Source organism: Etheostoma cragini, chromosome 19, assembly GCF_013103735.1.
Source record: "Etheostoma cragini isolate CJK2018 chromosome 19, CSU_Ecrag_1.0, whole genome shotgun sequence".
NCBI lineage: Eukaryota > Metazoa > Chordata > Actinopteri > Perciformes > Percidae > Etheostoma > Etheostoma cragini.
Genome location: NC_048425.1, coordinates 5,486,950 through 5,509,591, shown reverse-complemented (window position 1 = coordinate 5,509,591; position 22,642 = coordinate 5,486,950). Strand labels below are relative to the sequence as shown.

The 22,642-nt window shown below is 40.3% G+C and overlaps 1 protein-coding gene across 8 annotated transcripts in view; it reads right to left on the bottom strand.

Moving 5' to 3' along the window:
• Positions 1–2,438: 2,438 nt before the first annotated feature.
• Positions 2,439–22,642, bottom strand: part of clcn3 (chloride channel 3) — a 36,307-nt gene continuing 16,103 nt past the window's right edge. For 4 of the 8 annotated variants that reach the window (XM_034856336.1, XM_034856338.1, XM_034856341.1 and 1 more), the window contains 13 exons: positions 18,289–18,449; positions 17,148–17,247; positions 16,227–16,414; positions 15,248–15,370; positions 14,915–15,121; positions 14,700–14,780; positions 14,315–14,567; positions 13,636–13,928; positions 13,357–13,543; positions 12,124–12,522; positions 11,669–11,885; positions 10,099–10,174; positions 2,439–4,968 (listed from right to left, as the gene is read on the bottom strand). In XM_034856336.1, coding sequence (XP_034712227.1) covers positions 4,795–4,968; positions 10,099–10,174; positions 11,669–11,885; positions 12,124–12,522; positions 13,357–13,543; positions 13,636–13,928; positions 14,315–14,567; positions 14,700–14,780; positions 14,915–15,121; positions 15,248–15,370; positions 16,227–16,414; positions 17,148–17,247; positions 18,289–18,449 — 2,459 coding nt within the window. In that variant the 3' untranslated portion in view covers positions 2,439–4,794. Of the gene's footprint in view, positions 4,969–7,991; positions 8,030–10,098; positions 10,175–11,668; positions 11,886–12,123; positions 12,523–13,356; positions 13,544–13,635; positions 13,929–14,314; positions 14,568–14,699; positions 14,781–14,914; positions 15,122–15,247; positions 15,371–16,226; positions 16,415–17,147; positions 17,248–18,288; positions 18,450–22,642 lie in introns of all 8 variants that reach the window. The other 4 variants (XM_034856340.1, XM_034856343.1, XM_034856339.1 and 1 more) reach the window with 3 other exon arrangements.

Below are 22,642 nucleotides of genomic sequence, written 5' to 3'. Positions count from 1 at the left end.
TTTTAGTTTCTATTCTATAAAAATGTCTCCTCAGTAGAGAAGAGTAGCTTTTTTTCCTCCGCCATGTACTGTTTAAGAATTTTTGTTTAATTTCTGACCTGTTCTAAGCAATGTCTTGCTTCTGCAAAGGCTTTACAGTACAGTTGCATTTCTGCTGCATGTGAGAGAGAGTGGACAGTGGGACTCAAATAACTCTTTTCTTTCTTCTTTTGCTTGGCTAACAGTCCAGTCTGTGGCGGAGATGAACTGGATGCTCTTCGGCTTTTGCTGGTGCTCTTGAGATGGCTTTTTTTGTAGTGAAATAAAATAGAAGTGTAAAAAAAACCATTGTTATCACAGTTTGGTTGGTTTAGTTTTTGTCTTCATTCGTCAGTCTCACACAAATGACTTTTTAAACCTTTGTTCACAAATGTCTGTTAAATCAGAAAACTACTCACAGGGTTCATACGTTCTGAAAAAATCTGGAAATGTTATGGAATTTAAAAAACGCAAATTCCAGGCCTGGAAAGGTTTTGGAAAAATAAAAAGACCCGGTAAATTTTGGAAAAGTCATGGAATGTTTGTTTTTTTACAAACCTGTGAACCACATACATTGTCATTCATTTTATTGTTAACCCTCTGAGGATAAACGTTAACACAGTTGACATTATACAATGAGAATAAAAATCTAAGATTTTCAGGAATTCATAGTCGTGGAAAAGTATTGGTTAAAATGCGCATGAACCCTGGACTCATAACTGCAGAATTTGCTTGAGAATCATGTTTTTAAGTTTTCTTAAGTATCAAAGTAATTCTGTGATAGCTGTCTGTACATCCAAACAAAACTACTAATAGCTCAGATACTTATAGTGGTGCCAATTTGCCAAAATGTAAATAAATATAGGCTTTAAAAAAAACATGACTTAAGTTGTAGCCTACAGCTCACTTGGCTCACCTAGGTTCACCGTTGTCATTGGGCATGGAGCCATGGTTACAAGCTTGTCTTCTGATGTGATAAAGGTGAGAAGGAGGAAATGGATCTGCTGACAGAACTGGAAACCTACAACCATCTGTCTCGCAGAATGAAGCAGTTTGCTTGAGAGAAAAAAAAGAGTAAAATGGACTTAATTATCTTTGAGAATGTTACACTCTGACTTTAGACATGCAGGGGAAATGTCTGCTTTAAAAGACACACCTGGCACTATAATTTCTGTGATACCAAGTGTACACTGACATTTCCACTATACCACATACACCCTGTTGTTGATAGTAATTCCATTAGAATAACAAAGATTCTTTCCTAAACCTCTTTAACTATATCAAAGATTGTTAATGTGTGAATTTAATATGGAATCACGTGTGGGAATCCTATTTGCTTTTCTTTAACAAAAGCAGAAGCAGTGGAGGCTTACTGAAGCCGGCATGTGAAAAAAAACAGAAGTCTCAGGTTCAGACTGAGCCATGAATGATTGATGTTCTGGAACGGCACCAGGAGAGGACATGGAACAGTCCAACTCTCAGCCACTCAGCCACTGTCATGTCTCGGAGCTACTTTTAAACTCGGAAAACGAAGTGGATTTTTTCACAAAGGCTAGTCTATGTTAGGGAAATGTGAGGCTCCTATCACTTTCCCCGGACTCGGTCCAAAACCTCTCCTAATCCACTCCCACCCCTGGGTGCCAACAGTAAAGCCACTGTTAACGCGTTATGGGGATGCAGACAGAGTGAATAGACTTAAAAACAAGAAGAAAACCACCTAGTGTGATGTACTGTGGTCATGAATACAGAATGTGAAACCTTATGACACAGAAGCCCTGCAGTAAAGCTCTTTGTCAAAGACTGCTCTTACTTAAAGTGAAGAATTTCCTTTAAAACTGGATTTTAAACTGTAAACCAATAACCAGTTAGGAAGATAAAGGCTTTTTGATTTGATCAAAACTTGTCAGACTCTGAATCATGTTTATTTTTTCTTTTGATCAAATGTTTCCTTAATTGATGATTTTGCTATTTTTTTAAGGCAGTTTCTGTGCAGGTGATTGCTGTTAAAACCAATTTAACATTTGAAAACAGAGTTGACAGTCCTTAAAACAGCAGTCAGCACAATATGCACAGCACAAAAGGTCCCCTTAATTGCTTTTTCTGGAGCTTTTGATCACAAAGTCAGTTATCATTGGACATTTAAGACTCCTCATCCATGTGTGGCTTACATTTTTAGCTCAACGTTTTATTCTTGACCTCAGAAACAGCAGTAAACTTTATTTGTTAATGAAGACTGCAAAATCTGGTTAGAAGTGCCAAACAAGCAAGCAAATGGGCCTTGAGTAGAAATTTCTTTGGCAAAAGAAAAACAAAACAAAGAAATTATAATTTCTAAAGGTCAGAGAATCCAAAGTGAAATCAAGCTGTGGAGAAAATGTCAGAAAAAAAACCCAAATAAGCACCACGACCACCGCCCTGTGTAACTTGAATCTTTTTGTTTCTTTTAATTTAAAACAAAATTTAATCTTTACATATTTTGTCTTAAATGTACAATCAAACAATCAATGTAATCATACGTAAAATTCTTCATAATGCACAACTCTATCGACACTAACCATAAATTAAAAAAAGAAAACATTGAGATCAGTATGAAATACAATGTTAGGCAACACCACTGGTTAACAAAGACGACGCTCTGCTGCCTTTTGACACAGCAAGTGCTGCAACGGAAACAAGTATATGGGATGAACCCGACCTTCCTCTCACACACACACACACACACACACACGCACACGCACACGCACACGCACACGCACACGCACACGCACACGCACACGCCACTCTACAAGTAAAGTGCTACCGTTTGTCCCCCCTTGAATCTTTCCATCACTTCATTTCCCTTTATCGTTTTCACTTGAAAGGATCACAACACGTTACATGTTCCAAGGACAAAAAGGGAAAGGCAGGTGGGAGTAGCAGGTGTTACTTCTACAGATGTAGCAAAACTGGACAAGTAAGATTGAGCACAACCTGCTATCACTAAAAGCAGCGTGCAGATGTGTACATGCGTGTGTGGCTAACAGCAGTGGTTCTTCACGTGGGTCGTGAGTTGAATGACAGGATATGACATGAGAAGTAAAGGGAGGGAGGGGGGGAAACTGGGACATTTTTCACATAGAATTAACTTATTTCCGGCTTGAAATGAAAAGGTTGACTTTAGTACTGGAATCAGTGGTCTATCGTATGTTGTGCTGGTGGGTTTGTGCAGCAAAAGTATTATTAAGCAGATATTTGCTGGCCCGGGATCCTAAAATGTGAGGATTTATAGCTTTACTCTGTTTTGTATCATTATGACTCCAATATGTTTGTGTTTTGGACTGGTGGGAGGACAAAACAAGCACTTTAGAGACACTAACTTGCGTTATTTAACCAAACTTGGCCTTGAGTAATAAAAATAAAAAAATCCAACAATTGTTAGTTCTTTAGTGACCTTTTTTGTACTGGTTTTGGTTTCCTGTATTTGTCATTTTAAATCATGTTAAAGTGTCAAAATATCAACATCTCAACTGTTTAGACGCCTCAACCTTTAAACATCTGGCACACACTATCAACTGTTGGAAATACTATTTAATCAAAGTGATGTGGACAATGTGAAAATCTCTTTAGCTTATTTGTCATTTCCAGGTGGACAATTAGGTTTTTGTTGAGCACATTAGGTCGCTGCTTTCAAAGATGTACGGCGTGTTTAACTTTAATTTTTCCTCTGATAAATTAATGGAAATGTAATATACGGAAAAAATAGTTTGTTTGAAAATATCCAATTATCCAAAGAGGTGGACAGATTTCCTAAAAAGAAAACAAGAAGTTACCATGTAGCATTAACACCATCCATCTCCAATCACACACTAACCCATCACTTGAAACAGTGCAGATTCACAGTTTTGTTTTAATTTAAGTTGTAAAAACCTAATTGATTATAGCAAGATCAAAAGTCTAAAAGTGGCAAGAGTAATAGTTTGCGAAGGAAAAGGAAATTTTATATATTTTGTGTCCTGTAACAGTACACAGAAGAACTCAACATGGACGCTTTCTTATTGTTTTCCTTTCCAGACACACTCGACCTGTGACGCGCACACACACAGCTAAAGCTGGTTAAGAAAAGAAAACACTCACTTCCATCGGAAAGTTCTTAAAATACAGTTCCCATCTATGCCTCTCTCCCACACACACCTCATTTAGACCAAAATGTGATCCTGGCTTTTTGCAGGTGCACATCCTCTGTTCCTATGGTAACCTGACTGGAATGTAGTGCCGCTAGGACGGGGACGGCCACACTGACACACACACGGACACACACAGGGACACACACAAAATCTGGAGGACAGACAGGTCAGGTGTGTGTGCAGTGGGGGAGGAAAGTGAGTAATTTAAACAGAGCCTGGAGGTTTAAGGTCACTCATCGCGTCCCTCATCAGCGGATCATTCTGACCTCGGTCCACTGCCAGGCAACGTCTACCACGACCTCAGCGGAGACAGGACAAGGGTGAGGCACATGAAGAGTGCAAAGGGGTAAATCTTTACAGGTTATGTGTACGCGAAGAGAGAGCATGCATGTTTGAGGTGACTGCAATGCAAAAGTGGGCGTTTGGGGGATTTTGTACTTCACTTGTGAGTGTCTTCAACCCGTGACCTCCATGTCCACAGAAGCCAGAATAACAAAGTCGTTTATCGTGTCTTTTCCCTCTCATGGCCGCCAAGTCTCTGGGAACCACAGTCAGTCTGCGAGGTTAGGGTTCTACAGCTGGAAACTAAAAACTAAAAAACGAGGTCCAAATGTCAGAGATTGGAGCCGTCCAGGAGGTGCACCTCCTCCTCGCTGTCGTCTCCCCCTCCCCCCCGGCCGTCCTGGAAGGATCGGATCAGTTGAACATGATGGACTCGGGATCTAGGTTTGCCATTTGAGCCATGTGACGAAGGATATCTTTTTTTGTGATAATACCAAGAAGCCGCCTGCAGAGGGAGACAAAGGAAGAGGGAGGAAAGGGAGAGAAGAAAAGGTTAAAAGAAGTGAGGAGATGCTGCTGGTTTGGAGTGAAGGAGAGAAAACAACATCATGTGTTTGTTGGCAAGTTGTGTTCAAATAACAAGAAAGTCATTAAAGACAAAAGCACATGATTTTAATTGGATTCTATTTAGGTTTATTAGAATCCTAAAATACCTTTCTGGACATTGATTAAAAAGCCAACAAAAACACTAGTCCCTGAGGAAGCAAAAGTCAGCAGGAAGAAAAGAGGGAGTGTGTAACCAGAGGAAAAAAGGGATGAAAGCAGGTCTGAAACAGCACCCTCTACCAGAGAGGAGGGTGTCATTTCAGACACTGCCCGCGCCGTTTTATGTTATCGGTCCAAAAAGCTGGTGAGAAGGAAAAACTGGATCCTACAAGGAGACAGGAAGTAGTGAACAGGATATGGAAAAGAGTTAGAACCTCTGAGAAGGAGGAGACAAGGGGACTGTCACACAAGTCAGAAATCATTTAAAAGGGTGGATGCGCGCACACACACACACACCCACCCACACACACACTTAATCAAATAATGAATTAGATGTGCCAAAAATGTCCATCAATTATCTGCTGATTTAAACTACAGATTTCATGCATGACGCTGCCTTTTAACAAATCAAGTATCAGTTCATTTCTTACACTGCAACTTTTATTCTTGTATTTGACACCCAACTTACTCTATTTTACCTTTATTTTCAAAAAAGTTTTGATTTGAATTGCTCTTTTATTTTCTATAAAGCACTTTGCGTTGCCTTGTTGAATTTGTGCTATATATATATATATATATATATATATATATATATATATATATATATATATATATATATATATATATATATATATAATATACACACACACACACACACACACACACACACACACACACACACACACACTATACCCTAAGACTGTGTTCTTCACTCTGTGTTGTCTTTATTCTATTTTCTTCCTTTTTAAAGTTAAGATGTATATAAAACCAGTAGAAATGGGCATGATTAGACAATTAAGACTTCCATAGTGATGATAGAACTTCTGACTCATGTGACAGCGCTGGCTCCTCCTTCTCTCTACTATGGTGCACATTTACCTGATCGACCGTCTCTAAACATTTGGTTAGTGAAGGTTACTCCTGCTGATTCAGGAGCACATCGCAGGCTAAGGGTAAATGTAAAACTGCTTTGATTCGCCAGATGACAACATGATATTTGCGCTCTTGAATTCAGCTGTGAAAGTAGTCTGAGGTCAAGTGAAGGGAAGGATCGGAAGCCCAAACAGCTGATAGCAGCGAGGAGAAGCTGTCCATCTGCTGCAGAGCTGGGTCCAAAAAAGCAGAGGTTTGTTTGTAATACGGTCATTTGGACTCTGGGAGTTCAAGTGTTGTTAGTGAGAGGTTAAGCTTCATTTGAACCATAAACAGGCAAATAAAGTGCACCAAAAATGAGTGAAAACAAACATTTGAACCCAGGTCTGAGTGAGAGGAGTGATAAGTGGGATTAGAACTACAGCTACCATCAAACACAGATCAGACCTGGGTTTCCCCTAAAGAGCTGCTGAAATCTACAACTGCCTCGTTCATTTTAAAACCAGTGAAATGAACAAAAAAAAGTCATAGATGCCAGGGATACCAAATACAGATTAGAGTGCAATAAAGTTCAGGTGGGGGTGGGGGGGGGGGCAATGTTCCCTGTAAGCCAGCAGTGTCCAGAGCTGTTCAATGTATTTGATCCAGGTGAAGAAAGGTCAGCAGTGTTACAGGTAAGAAAAAGTCACATGCCTCAGCAACCATCAGAAAACAGGTACTAACGACTGAATTCAGTATACGTTGGTTAAGAGTGTTTGTATTGGCGTTTTTTAGTATAGCCCCAAGTGAGAATGTGATATAAAAATGTAAAATATCTCCTCTAGAATATTGGTTATTTTAGATCAGTGACTCCCCTAAAAAGACAAAATAATAATTGACAAAATATATATACAACACCGTCACATCGTGCCACATCGTCTGTGTCTAAGAAAGGTACTTCTAGGTAAACGTTAGGGGTGAAAAAAGAAAAAAAAAAAAAAAAAATCGATACAGCATAGTATTGCAATATTTTAAGTGGCAATTCTGAATCAATACACAGAAGCAAAGTATCGATCTTTTATTATATGCGTTTGTCGGTCAGTTTGTCTGCTTGACAATCCCGTTTTGCAGCAATAATATTGAAGTGATATGAACAGACAGAGAAATGGATCTTTTTAGATAAAACAGATGTTGACAGAGTTTCCTTTTGGGGACATAATTTGAAATTGGGAAAAATTTGAAGTTGTAAAAAAGGTTGCAAATTACAATATATCGCAGAATATTGCAATATGTTTAAAATCGCAATAAGAGTGTATTGTGGCATAAGTATCCTGATAATATTGTATCAGGTGATTCCCACCCCTATTAAACGTCATGTAGTTTCTGTATCTACAGTAATTCTTGTATTTATTTATTTATTGTATTGTTTTTTTAATCCTTTTATATATTTTGCAATAATATATTTTGTATTACTCTTTGGTTTATTCTCTTTTCCTCTCTCTCCAGTACTTTATTTGTGTAATCCATTTACTGCTGAGGGTATAAAGACTCAGTGTATTGAAAGCATAGAGAGAGATACTTTTGTTTAAAACATAAATTGGTTAACTCTTTTGAAGAGAACCGGACACAGCTGGCTAAGAGGAAACATCGGCAGGTTAAAGCTTGGGATTAGTAATTACGTACTAAAGTAATTTCATCACCACACGCTAACTAGCCTGGTGACTACCAGCATCTAGCAACACAACAACGTCACTGCACCACAGCGCTCACTAGCACTACAGAATGAGGGAAATATGGGAATGAATCAGCACTAGAGAGCTCTTGCGCCCTCCCTACTTTGAACTAAACACCACCCTCTAACAAGTATTGAAACAAAGGTGGTCTGCTCTCTCGAGGCGGCTAGCTACTCGCCAAGTTGTTGTTAAGGCGATGGTTCAGATGCCGTCAATCTGTGGAGACCCAGGGCGAAACGGTAGGGTCGGGAGGGGTATCAAAAACAAAACAAAAAAGAAGAACAAAAAGCAGTCGTTAATGAAGGTTGAAAATTAAAAGTGGGTTAATCCTCAAAATGAAATGACAAACAACTGTTAGGAGAGGAAGATGGGAAACACACATCAGGCATCATGGTTACATGACTGCAGACATGCTGAGAAATGGATCTACTGTTGAATCGCAATTATGCAGCATATAACCGGAAACGATATCAAAACACATCTAAGCTATGTAGTTACTATAAATCAGAAAAAAACAAGATGTATGCACGATGCAACTGACACACTAACACTAAGCAGAGCTGCAGAAGGAATAATTGCAGTTTGATTGAAGCTACACTGACTCGGAGAATCTACAGAGCCCTTTTCAGACATGCTGACGGTTAGCAGTGCTGGTTTCATCTATCTGTTAAACTAATAGCTTTTTGATATGTATATAGTGAAAGATCAAATGAGGATGTTGAGCTTGTTAAAATGTGTGGAAATAATTTCAAAATTTGTGGCTGTGTCACTTCACAACTTCAAAACTGATTGACTTTATTAGAGCTTTAATTAGACCTCATTTACATAAATGGCCCATAAGGGCTACCGTAATGATATGAAGGAAGAAAAGTGGTCTATTTTAAAACTTATTTTGAAAGATTGTTAATTAAAATGTGTCCTAAGTAATTAATGGTTTAATGGTCGGTGTGTAAACTTTTTCGACTGTAGTCTCTCTTTAACCACAAGAGGAAGAAATATCAAAGACTAAAGTTTTTTTAAACACTGATTTGACACTAGAAGTTCTCTACAACCTATTAAAACTGTCTCAGTCACAGTGTTTCATGGCTCACTAAACATATTTCATTTAAATCTTGACTTGGACAATGGTAGTTTGACAAAACTATCGCAACTCAAGGTTTTACTTACTTGCTTTTGTTTGGAGCTTCATCTGCATGTGTTGGCATGCGAGCTCAGTAGCTTCTATGATTTTGTCAATTGCACTCTTAGGTCTTTTATCCACATTAGCTTAAAAGTGTAACATCAAAGTTTAAAGTATAAGATGATTATTTGGATTCTTGTATTTACAGTGTACCTTGAGTGTGGAACAAGACATTTAAAATCTCTGTAAGTTAATTTATGGTGAGCATTTAGCCTTTATTGACGGCATTCAATTCAGCTTAGCTGAGAAATTTTACGGACAGGTTACAACTTTTACAGTAAAAATAACTAACATCAACATGTTAAATTGCCGGCCTATTTTTGTAATTAAGCACATGTCTGAAAGGGGCTCTCAAGTGATGTAGGTGACAGTTCCCATAGAGGTCCAACATTGCAGGACCCAGAAAAACACAAGAAAGCACTTCTAGATACAATGACTCCAAAACGACAACTGCTACCAGCCATGAAGATGGAAGTCTATCTACAGATGAGAGGTGAAGTGCCAACAGTAAGTTAAAGAAGAAAAAAAAGGAAGGCTTAATGTTTAGCTGGGAACTGTCAACAGTTTTTCACACCAAGTTTCATGCAGCCCTTTTAAGAGACAGAGCCTAACAGCTGGAACACATCGCACGTGCAAGTGTTGCCTAGATACGTGCGCCTGGCCATTCAAACTGGGCTCAAATTCCTATGCGCCGTTCACGTCTGTCCCTCCCTCTCCCTCTCTGAAAGAGACCGGATGAGTGGGGAAACTGTGGTAATTGTATTGTGTGTGTGTGTGTGTGTGTGTGTGTGTGTTTGTGTCCGAACCCACCCGAAATGTGTTTATTATGATAAAATATCTGCCTGCACTGTGGTCTTCCTGTGTGGTTACCTTCCTGGCTTGACACATGCGCTATCGTATCACCAAAAATATTGCTGCAGCGCGCAGGCCTACTTGGATGCCATGCGCCCAGTGTGGCCAGACAAATGTGATAACATGGGCGGCGAAATAAAAATAGCTGCGCTGCTATATGCGACGCTTACGCGTGCGGTGTGTTCCAGCTGTAAGAGACAGGTGCGAAAGTGGGGGGAGGAGTCACATGTGTAAAGGGGCGGGGGCTAGTCACCAAGGGCTCCGTGTGCTGCTTGAGCTCCTCCAGATGCTCTAATATATTCTTCTTTGTGATGATGCCCAACACATTCCTGAAACACACACCTGTTACTCGGTAAACTGCCCAAACGCAACAACATCAACGAATGAATAACAAAAAACAGAGGAGAGAGAGAGACACAAGCACAAAAACATACATAACAGGGAGCAACTTAAAGTATTACACAGATAACTTAAAATTAACATAAAATATAACTCAAAATTACACACAACAACAAAACTGCTATAAATCAATTTCCCATTGGTTATGATGATAGTATGTAACTTGTAATGTAATCTATTTTGTCTTTCTTTTAATTTAGAAGTTTGACTGACATTCTTTTAATTACGTCGTCTTGTTGCAACCTCTTCTTCAGGGATGATTTAATGACTCCCGACTGAGGGATTAGCACCATCAGCTTTTACTCCCAATATTCATGTAACTGTAGTGGACAGAATTGCAAATTCATTTGCCTTTTATTTTGCAGATTATCTGAAATTTCATTTAATATGTGAGCAAAATTTGGATGGAAACATGGCAAATGTTAAAAAAAGGCTGGTGATTTTCTTTTAATGTCAATAAATCACATGAAAAAAACAAAACCAACAATGAATTAATCCTTGTGTCTTTCTATCCAAAGCTCCTTTGTTCCAGAAACTATTAAAACCACTATATATACACACACTATTATACTAAGATACCATTTAATTCATCCACTAGAAAATAGTCCACAACTTAAAAACCCATGATTTAGGAAATGACTTAGCCCTTAGACAAATAATAAATCTATTTATTTGTGACCTGTTTCTAGAGCGTTACTTCTTGAGTAGAAGCAAATAGGCTTGGGAATGCGTACCACAGACAGGGCTAGATGAACTTTTTGGTCTTTTCATGATATTTGTTGACAGTAGGTAAAAACATAATAACGCCAGCCTTATCCTTCAAATTGTAATGTGATGTGAAACATAAAGATGTAAATGAAAACAAACACTGCTGCACAGCTGCTCTTTGGTGATTGTACCAGCCATCAGAGAAGTGATGAGTGAATCAAGGAGTATTTCACACAATTTGTCTTGTAATTCCCACATCACACCAGCAGGTGGCTCCCTGCAAACACTTGAACTGCAAAACCTAGACTTGAGTTGGAGCCATACAATTAACATCACAGTGATTATTCTAAAAGCTTTGTTTTTACTTTTCTATTTTAAACCACACATCAACTAACTTTATTGACAGACAATATTTCCTAACATGATACCTGTTATGTAGTTAGTTTTTGCAGTCTGTCAGGGGACAGTCTGTTACTGCTCAATTGGGGGGGGGGGGCGGGGGGTAAAGGAAGTGCAGCACAGTGGTTAGGCCAGGCCATGCAGATTACAGGGTAAATGTAGGGATTTTAGAGCCCATGCAACACCAGACAGAGTATACATGTGTTTGTGCAAAGTTTGTTGACCTCAGACTCAGTCAATCATAACAACACCAGAAAGAAGGATGTGATTCGTACACCACATTCTTCCTCCTAGGACAATTTTGAATCCCTACTTACCCGTTGTGAGTAACCAAGCACTGGCGCAGCCCCATCTTTCTGAAGATGTCAACCACAATCTCCATGGGGGTGTGGTCGGTGACGGTGAAGGGGCTCATGTCCAAGATGGAGCGAAGTTTGAGGGGCCGAGGGCTGTCGGCCGGCAGGGTGGGTGCGTGCTGGGTGAAGTACACCCTGGAGTTCAACATGATGCCCTCCTGCTTGCGACGTGCATTTTCTGTTGAGGAAGGAACAAGAAAAGACATTATAATCAAAAGATTGTCCTTTTTTATTACTTTACTATCATCTGGCAGACGCTTTTGTCCAAATTTGAAGTTTAGTGTCTTGCTTAAGGACACTTAAGTAATAACATATGTCCCAATTTGTCACTTTGGTGATTCGGTGCACTTTTTCATTCTAGTGCTCTTACTGTTCTCACAATTTAGACTGAAATGTAAGAGAAAGAATTTAGTTACCGATAGCGATAGTGATGTCCCTGCGCAGAGCGAAGCCCACCAGCCTCTGCGACTCCTTGGACACTATCACAGGGAAACCATTATAACTGGTTTCATTGATAGTGCTCTGCAGCTCCTCCACTGTCAGGTCGTCCTGTGTCAGCACCGCTAAGGGCGGGTCGCTGCGTCGAGGCCTCATCACCTCTCTGGCCAGTGTGACGTGTGTAAATTCTTCCTTGGCGTCCAGGAAGGGGTAACCGTTCAGACGTATGTGGGCCTCGTAGATTCCCTCACGGCCAAACGCGTCGCCCACCCATTTGCTGGTCATAACGGCAGCCATGAGGGGGACGATGTACTCCAACCCACCGGTCAGCTCAAAGACAATGACAACCAGGGAGACAGTCATACGGGTTACACCGCCTGAAGAGAGATCATAGAATAAGAAATGGACATCAACACTTCTCTACGCAAAAAGAAACAGGTTTCATTTAAGGAATTTGACTTTAGAAAACACAGGGGCAACTTTATGGCTTAAAGCAGAGTATATATCCTTGGGTCACAGTTCAAAACCATCTATCTGGAGTAAAGCATTAGGTCAATAAATCTTATTTTTAAATGTCACCACTCCAGTGAAAATTTTACTTGTCTGCTGTACAAAACCTACATTTTTCAGTTGTCTTTTAATCAAGTGACAAGAACATGACGCAACAACATTTAATTTGTTTTAATAGAAACCAAGTGAATGACATGGTGAACAATTTAAGATTAATTTGAGTAATTTAATCTTATAGGTTTATTCTACAGAGGCATACATTTTGCAAAAGGAGGAAAAAAATAAGGTTGGGCTTTTGATCACAAGTAATTGCATATCTTAATAGTGATATGTTTTATGGTATAGTAAAGAAAGTCAATTGAGAATCCCCCTACTGATAAAATAACCTGATTGGGACTTGATTTGTTGTCTAGTCTTGTGAAGTAAATAACAAAACAAGGTTACTCATCCTATTAAAGTAAAAATCCTGTAAATCCAGTCCTGCTCATGGACCAGCCCCATAATGTTCTAATAAAACAAGATATTAAACGGACAGCAGTATAAACAGTGTAGCAAAATATGTGCGGGTTAACACATTTCTATTTTCTCACAGTATATTTCATATATTGACCACCCAACAAGCATTGCCACAAAGTGGTGGCAATGCCGACCAACTAACCTACCATTTCTATCTTCTATAACGTTGTTATTTGCTGACTCACCCAGACATGCCGCGGCCCCCACCATAGCGTAGAGCCCTGGAGTGATGCAGTCCGCCCCCACCTCACACCACTCTTTGAACAAGAACCAGTCGTGGTGATAATAGGCCAGCTGCTCCACGGCGATGCCAACGATTCGCCCTGCAATCGCCCCGATAGCCATGCTGGGGATGAACAAACCTGACGGTACCTAAGGATGAGAAACAGGAAGCGGTTTTAGTGTTGTTAAAAACATGCAGGAATAAGCATCTGCCCTGTTAGGAAAGACTATCCAGGGATCACCTTGAGTCCAAAGGTGAATATAGTCATGATGATTTTGAAGATGAGCGCCAGGCAAAGCTGCCACATGGCGGCATAGACGCCGGGCCCTGCCGGCCGGTTGGGGTTGTCGGTGAAGGCCTTACTGCCATTCATCTGGCTGCGGTACTGGCAGAGCTGCGAAGACTCCAGTGGCCCACAGTCGGTAAACAGCTCCTTTATCAGCTCACTGGTGTTCTGACGAGTGTACGGGTTTGGGAAAGCAACCACAGCTGTGATGGCCGCCACAAAGATTACCTCCAAAACCGGGTACTTGCCTAAAGAAAGGGATAAAGCAACATGTCAGATTGTGAGAGAGTGGGGAAATTAAACTTAAAATGATGTCTTCTAAAACAGGAGTCGCTGGGAACTTCTCCACATGCCCCTTTCTTTCCACAGTGTTCCTAATAGATGCTTGCGAAAGAATTGTAACATGCTCAGCCATTCGTCTTTGCTCCATGATGGTCAGAACGTAAAAGATGAGAGAAACGATAAAGCTGTAATCCGGAACCTTTTAAAAAATGCTAGCATTTCATTTCTCTCTGCCGATGCAAACAGCTGACAGTGATCTCCCAGACAGCCCCATAAATTACAACAACTACCTCCACACCTGGGCTTGCAGACATATCCCACTTTGAATCATGAATCAAGACAGAGTACTTGCCGAAGCGTGTCGATTTGCGCCGCCGGCACCAAGCAATGTTGGCTCGGATGAAGAAGGCGCCCCAGAGGCCTCCAAAAACTCCCAGAAGGATGAAAGGGATGAGCTCAAACAGGTACCACGGTGTGTGGTATTCCACGTAGAACAGTACCAGACGGCTGTTACCAAACGGGTTGATGGAGCGCAGTACGAAGGCTGCCACCAGGGCGGCAAAGAAGGAGCGCCACAACGTCTTGAGAGGGAAGTAGTAGCTCACCTTTAGGAGAGAGAGAAAAGATTTTCCCTTCAACAAATCATCCTGCCACTTACCTGGGCATTAAGTTGGGATTTTGGAGCATGAAAGTGAAGCCTCAGAGTCATTTCTTGTCTACGACAACATGTGCGGTACCTCCTCCAAGCTGAAGAGCACTCCTCCAATTGGGGCTCCAAAAGCAACAGACACACCAGCCGCCGACGCAGCAGAGAGAACCTGAGCGGACAAAACAAACACACCTCAGCTAATGTGATGGGGTCTAAAACAGAGTTATATTTTCATAATATTATAATACCAGGGGGTCATTAAAGACTTTCAGACAATTTATCAATGGAATAATCTTCTCTCACCTCTCGTTTTTTAGCCTCGTTCTTGCTATACTTGGGGAAGAGGTAGGAGAAGATGTTCCCACAGCAGCAGGCCACATGGACCAGGGGACCCTCCTTCCCCAGGCTGAGGCCAGACGCCACCGCCAGCACCAGAGTGATGGTCTTGATCATCAGGGTCCACTTGCCCAGGTATCCCCGGATGATAAAACCACTCAGGATGGTCTTAATCTGGGGACAGAGGGGCAGGTAAAGAGGAAGTGATTAATTAGTGATGTGATTAGTGCTGTCATCTATCACACTCAACCCCAACTACTAAAAAAATTAAAGATGCAAGAAAAGAGCCATTTTCCTCACCTCAGGGATCCCAGAGCCGCAGGCGTAGGGAGCAAACACTTTGACCAGACAGACAGCCAGGAAGGCGAAGGACAGAGCCCAGTAGATGTACATGAAGTAGTTCATGATGTACGAGCCGGGTCCCTGCAGAGAAGTGCGAGGTAACAGAGTCAACACCTTGAACCTAACTGGTACCAAAAAGCATACATATAATGTGTGAAGAAAGGCATGCATGCATGCATGCGTGTGTGTGTGTGTGTGTTGTGTGAAGTATGGGTGTAAATGATCTCTGAGCACTCTTTTTTCCATTGACATTTTAACAAAAATACCGTTTTCATTCAAAAATTATTTTCAATCGCCCTTTCTTTTTGTTGCAGGTCAGCTATTGCAATTAAATCTCAATACCAGGCCTGTAATAATTACTACATAATTGTCTAAACGCAATATTTTTCCTGTATGTCCGTTTCTTTTTTTAACCGCAATTAATTGTGGTTCAAAATTGTCAAGGGGTTGTCAGTTGGTGGTAATTATCAGCTTTGTCTTCATTTAAAAAAAAATACAATGTTGTATGATAATGGTTTACTTGTGTTATTATCTGGGTCACATAACGGTGATATAACCAAAAGACGGATGTATTTGTCAAAGGTAGTATTTTTTTATTAAGAATTGGAATGAAAGAGACAATTATAGTGCGAATTACAATCGTTTCTGAAACAATTATTTGTACTTGTAGTTGTTACAGCACTACTCAATACTTCAAGCATATATTTCAAATTAAAAGTGTTAAATTGTAATTGACGATAGCATGATAGCAACAAAAAGGTAAAATAATTAGTGATTAAACTGCATTATAGCTGAAAGCAGCAGGAGTAAATCTGTCATGTTGTACTGATGTGAATTATGCAAATATACATTTCCCTAACAACAGGTAAACATGAATAACGTCTTGAGGTTGCATTAGTAGCAATGATGTCCTGAGCATGTGCCAGTGTTATTCTACCTCAGCCTGCCCCAGTATTAGCTCAGCCCAGCTCTTCCACTGAGGACACTTGTCCCTTTCAGCGAAGGTGGTCTCATTGGAAGTCCAGCAACACTGCTCGTGGTTGAACCACATGGCGCTCAGACACACGCCCTCCTTCAGGTCGTTCATCCAATCAGCAACAATGTCAATCAGGCCAGCCAAAGCACCTGGCAGGAGGAGGAGGGAACCAGGAAGGAAAAGAGGGGCGAAGAGGTGAAGAAGGGGAGAATGGAGGAAATAGAAAAAAAAGGCAGGGGCAGTTAGCTTGCTAGTTATACTACCGCCTTGCTAAGAGCCTCAATTCAAAACAGCTTAATTCTGTAAACGTCAAGGTATCGAAAGAAAATACAAAAAAACACATCATTTAAGCAAATTCAAAGGGGAGAGGTGTATCAACGGTACAGTTAGGTCTCCATGTCCTGGTAGTTGTTCTCTGTGCTATTGTATAGTTGAATAACTGTTAATGTGTAACATTAACACACGGGACAGCTACCGTTTTCAGCCTGTTGTTCTGTGTGCTAAATGTCTGTTCTTGGATTATGTGAAATACATTTCTAAATAAATGTGACTTATAGTCCAGTGCAACTTATGTTTTTTTTCCTCTTTATGATGTATATTTTGACTGATGTGATTTATACTGCGGAGCGACTTATAGTCCGGAAAATACAGTAATTGTCAAATAAGCACAAATCTCAAAGTGCTTCCATTTGTGGTTCAATGAGAGCAAAAGATTAAGCGATACCAAGAGAAAGACTGAGCGTGAACTGCCCATTGATGTATTAAGAGAGCTGCCTAGGGCAAAGCATGTGAGAGTCGCCAGCAGAGAAGATAACGGCCGTGTGTGTGTGTGTGTGTGTGTGTGTGTGTGTGTGTATATTCTAAGTGTATATTGTGTGTTACCTGAGGCCAAGCCAGTGAGCGTCACCACCAGCCACCCAGACCAGGCATCGTACAGGCTCTTTGTAAACTCCCATGCTGACTCCTTTTTCTTACTGTTAATCTAAAATCACACACAAAAAAAGCTTATTCAAATACATAAATAACAGAAAACTGAATTTTCTAAGCTCAAGAAAAGTGTCAGATTAACAAGTATCAAAATAATACGCAAGTAGGTCAAAGGTGTACAACTTCTCCCCAATGATAAGCAAGTCAGTAAGCCACTCAAGTGGCAGGATTTCCCCTGTTGCTTCAATAAAACTATAAAATTCCTGTAAGGCAGGTAAGACCAGGTCATCAAAACTATGTTTGATATAGTATTCAAATAACATTAAAATTCTTCTACGAGTCCTGCACTAAAATCACTTATGAAAAGCGGGCTGTAACATTGTGTCAATATTTGGATAAAAGTGTTGACAGAGAGGTGGCATCCGTGAGCTGGAGAGGTCTGGCAGGAAGCCAAAAGTCTGTTTGTTCACTCACTCTGGTTCATTCATGAGTTCATGCTAATGAAGACTGTAAGATATAGTTATCTAAATCAAGCTGGTCAGTGGACCGCAGAAATGTATTTCTTGACACACTAAATTTCTGCAATACAATAATATCTTAAAAGTAGGTTTGGTCAAATAATCAGAATTTTGAAGCAGAAAACTTTGATATTAAATCATTTTCCCTTGGTTTTTCTGTTCATAAAGTTCTGTTTTCTGGTTGGATGTCAGGCTACTTCCCCCCTCTGGTAAGCCATTTAGGGTAAAACTGCTGATGTTACATAGCTAACCAGTTTGTAGAATCAGTTTTTCCAATTCCAAACAAAGTGTAGCTCCACAGGAAGTGTGTAAGACATTTATTTCTGCACAACAGAGGATTTTTCACTGACATCAGCTAATGTGGCTTTATGACCTGAAAATAGGCTGAGCTACAAGGATACTTCTGAGATCTGAGCATCAATTTGAATCTTCTATTAAAACCTCATTGTGAGATGTGTTTTCAAACCCCATGTTTTAAAGCCAAAAGCCTTAGTATGCTTCAGACATATGAACTAGCATGTTTAAAGTATACTGAGACCTCGAAGGTTAAAAGGTTTGCATCTTCAGTCTCCTCTCACCTTCCGGTGCCTCTCCCGGTCCTTGCACTTCTCGCGGACCCAGTCGATGGTGTGGAAGTCGTCGTAGGTCCCCACACCCGGGATGGGCTCCTCTAGGAAGTCCAACAGGTGGGTGGTACTGCTGGGTGCCCCGCCCCCGTTAGACATGACGTAGTTAGACCCTGTAGAAAAAACACAGAGAAAAAGAGTAAGCACATGAGTTTGCTTTACATTCATTCATTATTTAACTTGAATTACAACAGCTAACTTTTTTAAATGTATAAAAAGTACTGTGTACATGCAAGAATGTGCAGTGTTCACAATACTAACTTTTGATGACCTGTTTAACTATATGAAAGAGCATGCAGGACATAATCATGTTATAAAAATCATTTTTTTTAAAACATGTCAAATGAATGAATCTTTATTTGGCAAGTCACCTGTCTCTGAAAACAAAAAAGAAAAGCTTGTGCTGTAATGGTTTGGCCAAGCTGCTCTGCCATACATCTTATGCATTAAATCCTACTGAAAAGAGAAGGAGCTGGCTGCCATTGGAGATTTATCTCCTCAATTATCTGGCCCATCAGAAACACTGCATACCTAAATGCACAGTCAATGCTGAGAGATAATGACACAGCTACTCTGAGTAATCCCTGTAAGGCCTGCACCACCTCCTCTGCATCAACAATAAACCAAGTGGAGGTTTATCTGCAATGCTGGATCATTTGAATGAGTAATCTCCACTGAAATAACCAGAGGTAAGATTTTATCCACACTTAAACACAGTCACACCTTCACAGGAGCATTTGGGGTTAAGTAAGCTGCACATGGGTACCATGACAAAGCAGTTGCAGTGTTTATTTTTCTTGCTCTGGTGTGAGATGCAGGTCACTATGTAAGGCGGATGTGTGTCTGTCTGCAGATGATCTTTTTCAACATTAAAAGGTTTCAATCAGCAACTTCTACTTAAAGTTCTTTCTGCACAAGCCAGAATAAGAGAATGACATTGTAATTACATTTCAAACCTTTAACAGATGCTTTGTTGGCCCTAAAAAGACTTCGTCCTTTTTAGCATAAACCCATTGAACTACTTGGATGTTTGACATTCTCATTAGCCCTGGACAGAGTATAAGGGCCTACAGTCAGGAATGACTTCTACATGAGAATCAAACGTTGTCCCCTGCCCTTTAGAAGATTGTACTAATAATGAATATGTTATTATAGTGACTTTGCTCATAAGAACGTCATCAGACAGACACAGAGAGAGAGAGAGAGAGAGAGAGAGAGAGAGAGAGAGAGAGAGAGAGAGAGACAAACAAAGGCCTTTATCTCTCTGCCTATTATCTGGAAAACGTAAAAGGATTTGCCTTTCCTGGATGCATGATGATACATGTTCTTTTCCATAAAACAAATGTGAAAAACAGTAATGTTTTGTAATACAGTTTTGAGTAAACAAGGGGATAATCAAAAACGTTCATTACCTTCGTATTTATCATTCTCATAATTCAGTAAGTAAACATTAAAATATAAGAGCCCCCCCCCCCCATTCAACTATAAAATGCAGCGCCACATGTTTAATGTGGCACAATATATGTTTGATAAATCAGGGAGACCACGTCCTCTGGTACTTGAAATTGACAGAAAAGTCACAAAAAAATAAATCATCAGCATAACAAAGAGTCACAACTTCTTTCCTGTCTGTGTACATTCATTAATATCAGATCATGAGGTACAATTTGGACATTTACAAAGAGAAAACTACTTTGTATTTGTTTAACACCAAAGACGATTGGGATTGGTTTAAAGAAATGCCAATAAACCAGAGCATGTTTTTCACCTATCCTTGAAGGATGTGAGCTCTAGCCTGACTGCAGCGCTGTGGTCTGGCAACGTGACTGTTGGCAGCACTTGATGTTACAGAGAGTACAATTTCTTTTACCTTTACTTATTCAGGGAAGGTTCACTGAGAGGAAACCTCTATTTTGCAGGAATGCCCTGATCACTTTCACACAGTCATACCTGGAAGCTGCCCGATACAACCACAGTCTGATCTGCTGGCGACTGAGCAGCTCCACTGACACGGTTTTTGAGGTTAAAGGCCTTGCTCAAGGGCACCTCAGTGTTGGTAATGATGGAGAGACACTTTCCCCACCCAGACTTTATTCAGTTGGTCTGAGGATTGAACCGACGACCTCCCGGACAAGAGCGCCCTTCTCTAACCTTTAGGCCGCCGCCTCAAACATGCGCATTCACCTAGTTTAGAAGATAAATTTTACTTTAGGTTTAGTTTAATATTAAAAAAACAATGATTGTTGATGTCCTGCCAAAGGGAATGTTAATTTCCCACCCTGCATGCCACTTTGTGACTGGTGTAATCTGTAACAAACAAAACAAAAGAAACTTAAACTGACGAAGATAAAAGTGTGGATGCAAAAAACGTGGGTTTGTGGGATGCCAATTAAATTACACACCATGGATTATATTGGAGATCATTTGAACAGCAAACAAACTCCTGAAAGTGTAATAAGCGTAACTACAACTGGGGCAGGGCCATGATGACTGATCAAACAAGGCCTTTTACACCCTCTTTGTTCTGCTTTAAACATAAAAAAGAAAATCCCTAACAAGAGCCATGAAACAGATCATTAAATGGCATCAACGCATTTGCATCCTTTTCAAGCATTACTACACTGCACTGCTATAACAATACACATGTGTTACCATATAATAAATGAACTACACAACGCAGTGCAACAAAATATGAATCCACAGCAGGCAAGAAAGATTATAAGCAGCGAGAATCAAATAAACATTTCAGTTAGGAATAAAGCCACACTTTTATCATTACTGAGACATAAGCAGATAATGAATCCTGTTTCCCCCAGTATTAATGTAGGCCGTGACACAGCCTTTGAAAGTTCATATCAATGCCTTTGATGTGAGAAATAAAATATATGTCAATAACACTTTGATGAGAATTTCTGTAAGAAACAGGGACAAAATGGCAAAATGTAACTTTGCATCTGTACAGCGGATTCATATCCTGTTCTGAAAGGAGAAAGGGGTAGGACAGCTTAGCTACTGTTGTAGAGTCAGCAGCAGTAAGAGTGTCAGCCTTGGCAGGGAGACTGAAGCTATCAGTCTTCATTTTAATTTGTGACGGCTACAATCTGGACGTGTGTGTGTGTGTGTGTGTGTGTGTGTAGCTATGGGCTGTGTATTCCTCATACAGTTTTCATGTTTATACAATGAACTTTCCTTTTAGTCATCAGTTTGTACATCTGCCTACATTAAGCACAAAAGGGGGAGCTATTTCAGTCAAAAAAGACAAGGCAAGACTTACCAGACCAAGCCAAGCTCAATAGATTTGAGATTGAGCATTGGACTGGGGAGTCTGCTTTGCACAAGAGGCGAGGCCAAAGGGCGTAGTTCAAATGACTCTGTACGCAATTGGACAGTCCTTCAACCAATCAGACCAATGATCCAGGTGACAGAAGCGTCAGCGGCATCAACAGGTGGCTGCGCTCGGCTGGGCTTCGGTGGCGTTTGGTGGCCGCTGTCATTCCCCGATTCCCGCATGCTCAGATTTAAACGGTTTACAGCCAATTGTGTCATACTGAAATTTGTAAAATCATAAAATAATCAACTACCCATTACAAACAACAGAAGATGAAAATCATTTAAAAGACGTTTTAGCCATCTATGATTGCCAACGTTAGCTCAAAACGCCGTTTAACTGACATCCTTATTGTGTTTGATTGCTAACTCGTAGCCAGCAGTGAATCAACTTCGTTAAGTAGGTCCATTTTTACTGTATTGACATTACAGAAATCTGTCATTAGCATCTTAAATGCTACTTTTTGCAAACTTACGCATGTGCAATTCACATCGTAACTCGTTGCAAAGTGACGCATGTGCGACTCAAATTGGCAATGGACTCCCATCGGAGAGCAACAGCCGCTGTTATGTTGAATGTAAACAAGAAGCTGCTCGGTGGCTTCTCTATCGTCACTGTGCGCCAGGTAGATGAGCCAGTTTGTGATTGGTTCCCCTAAAATTGTGAACTGAAGCAGGAGAATTAAACATGCAGGTTTCCAGACCAAGCTGCAGGGCAAAATCAATTTGCCAGCAGAGTGGCCGAGGTTTACCCAGTCTAAAGACCTACAACAACCCTTGAACAATGTGTGACATGCTTTGAATTTATTATGATTATGTTTGGTCTTTATTCCAGTGCATTCAGTTGTCCTGTGATTTTTTTGTAGCAAATTTTAATTAATTGATTAATCTTTTTCGGACCAGTGAGTCACCTAAATTTTTCTGTACATATGTTACCGCAAAACAAACCTAAAACAGAAAATACATGGAATGTAAAAGC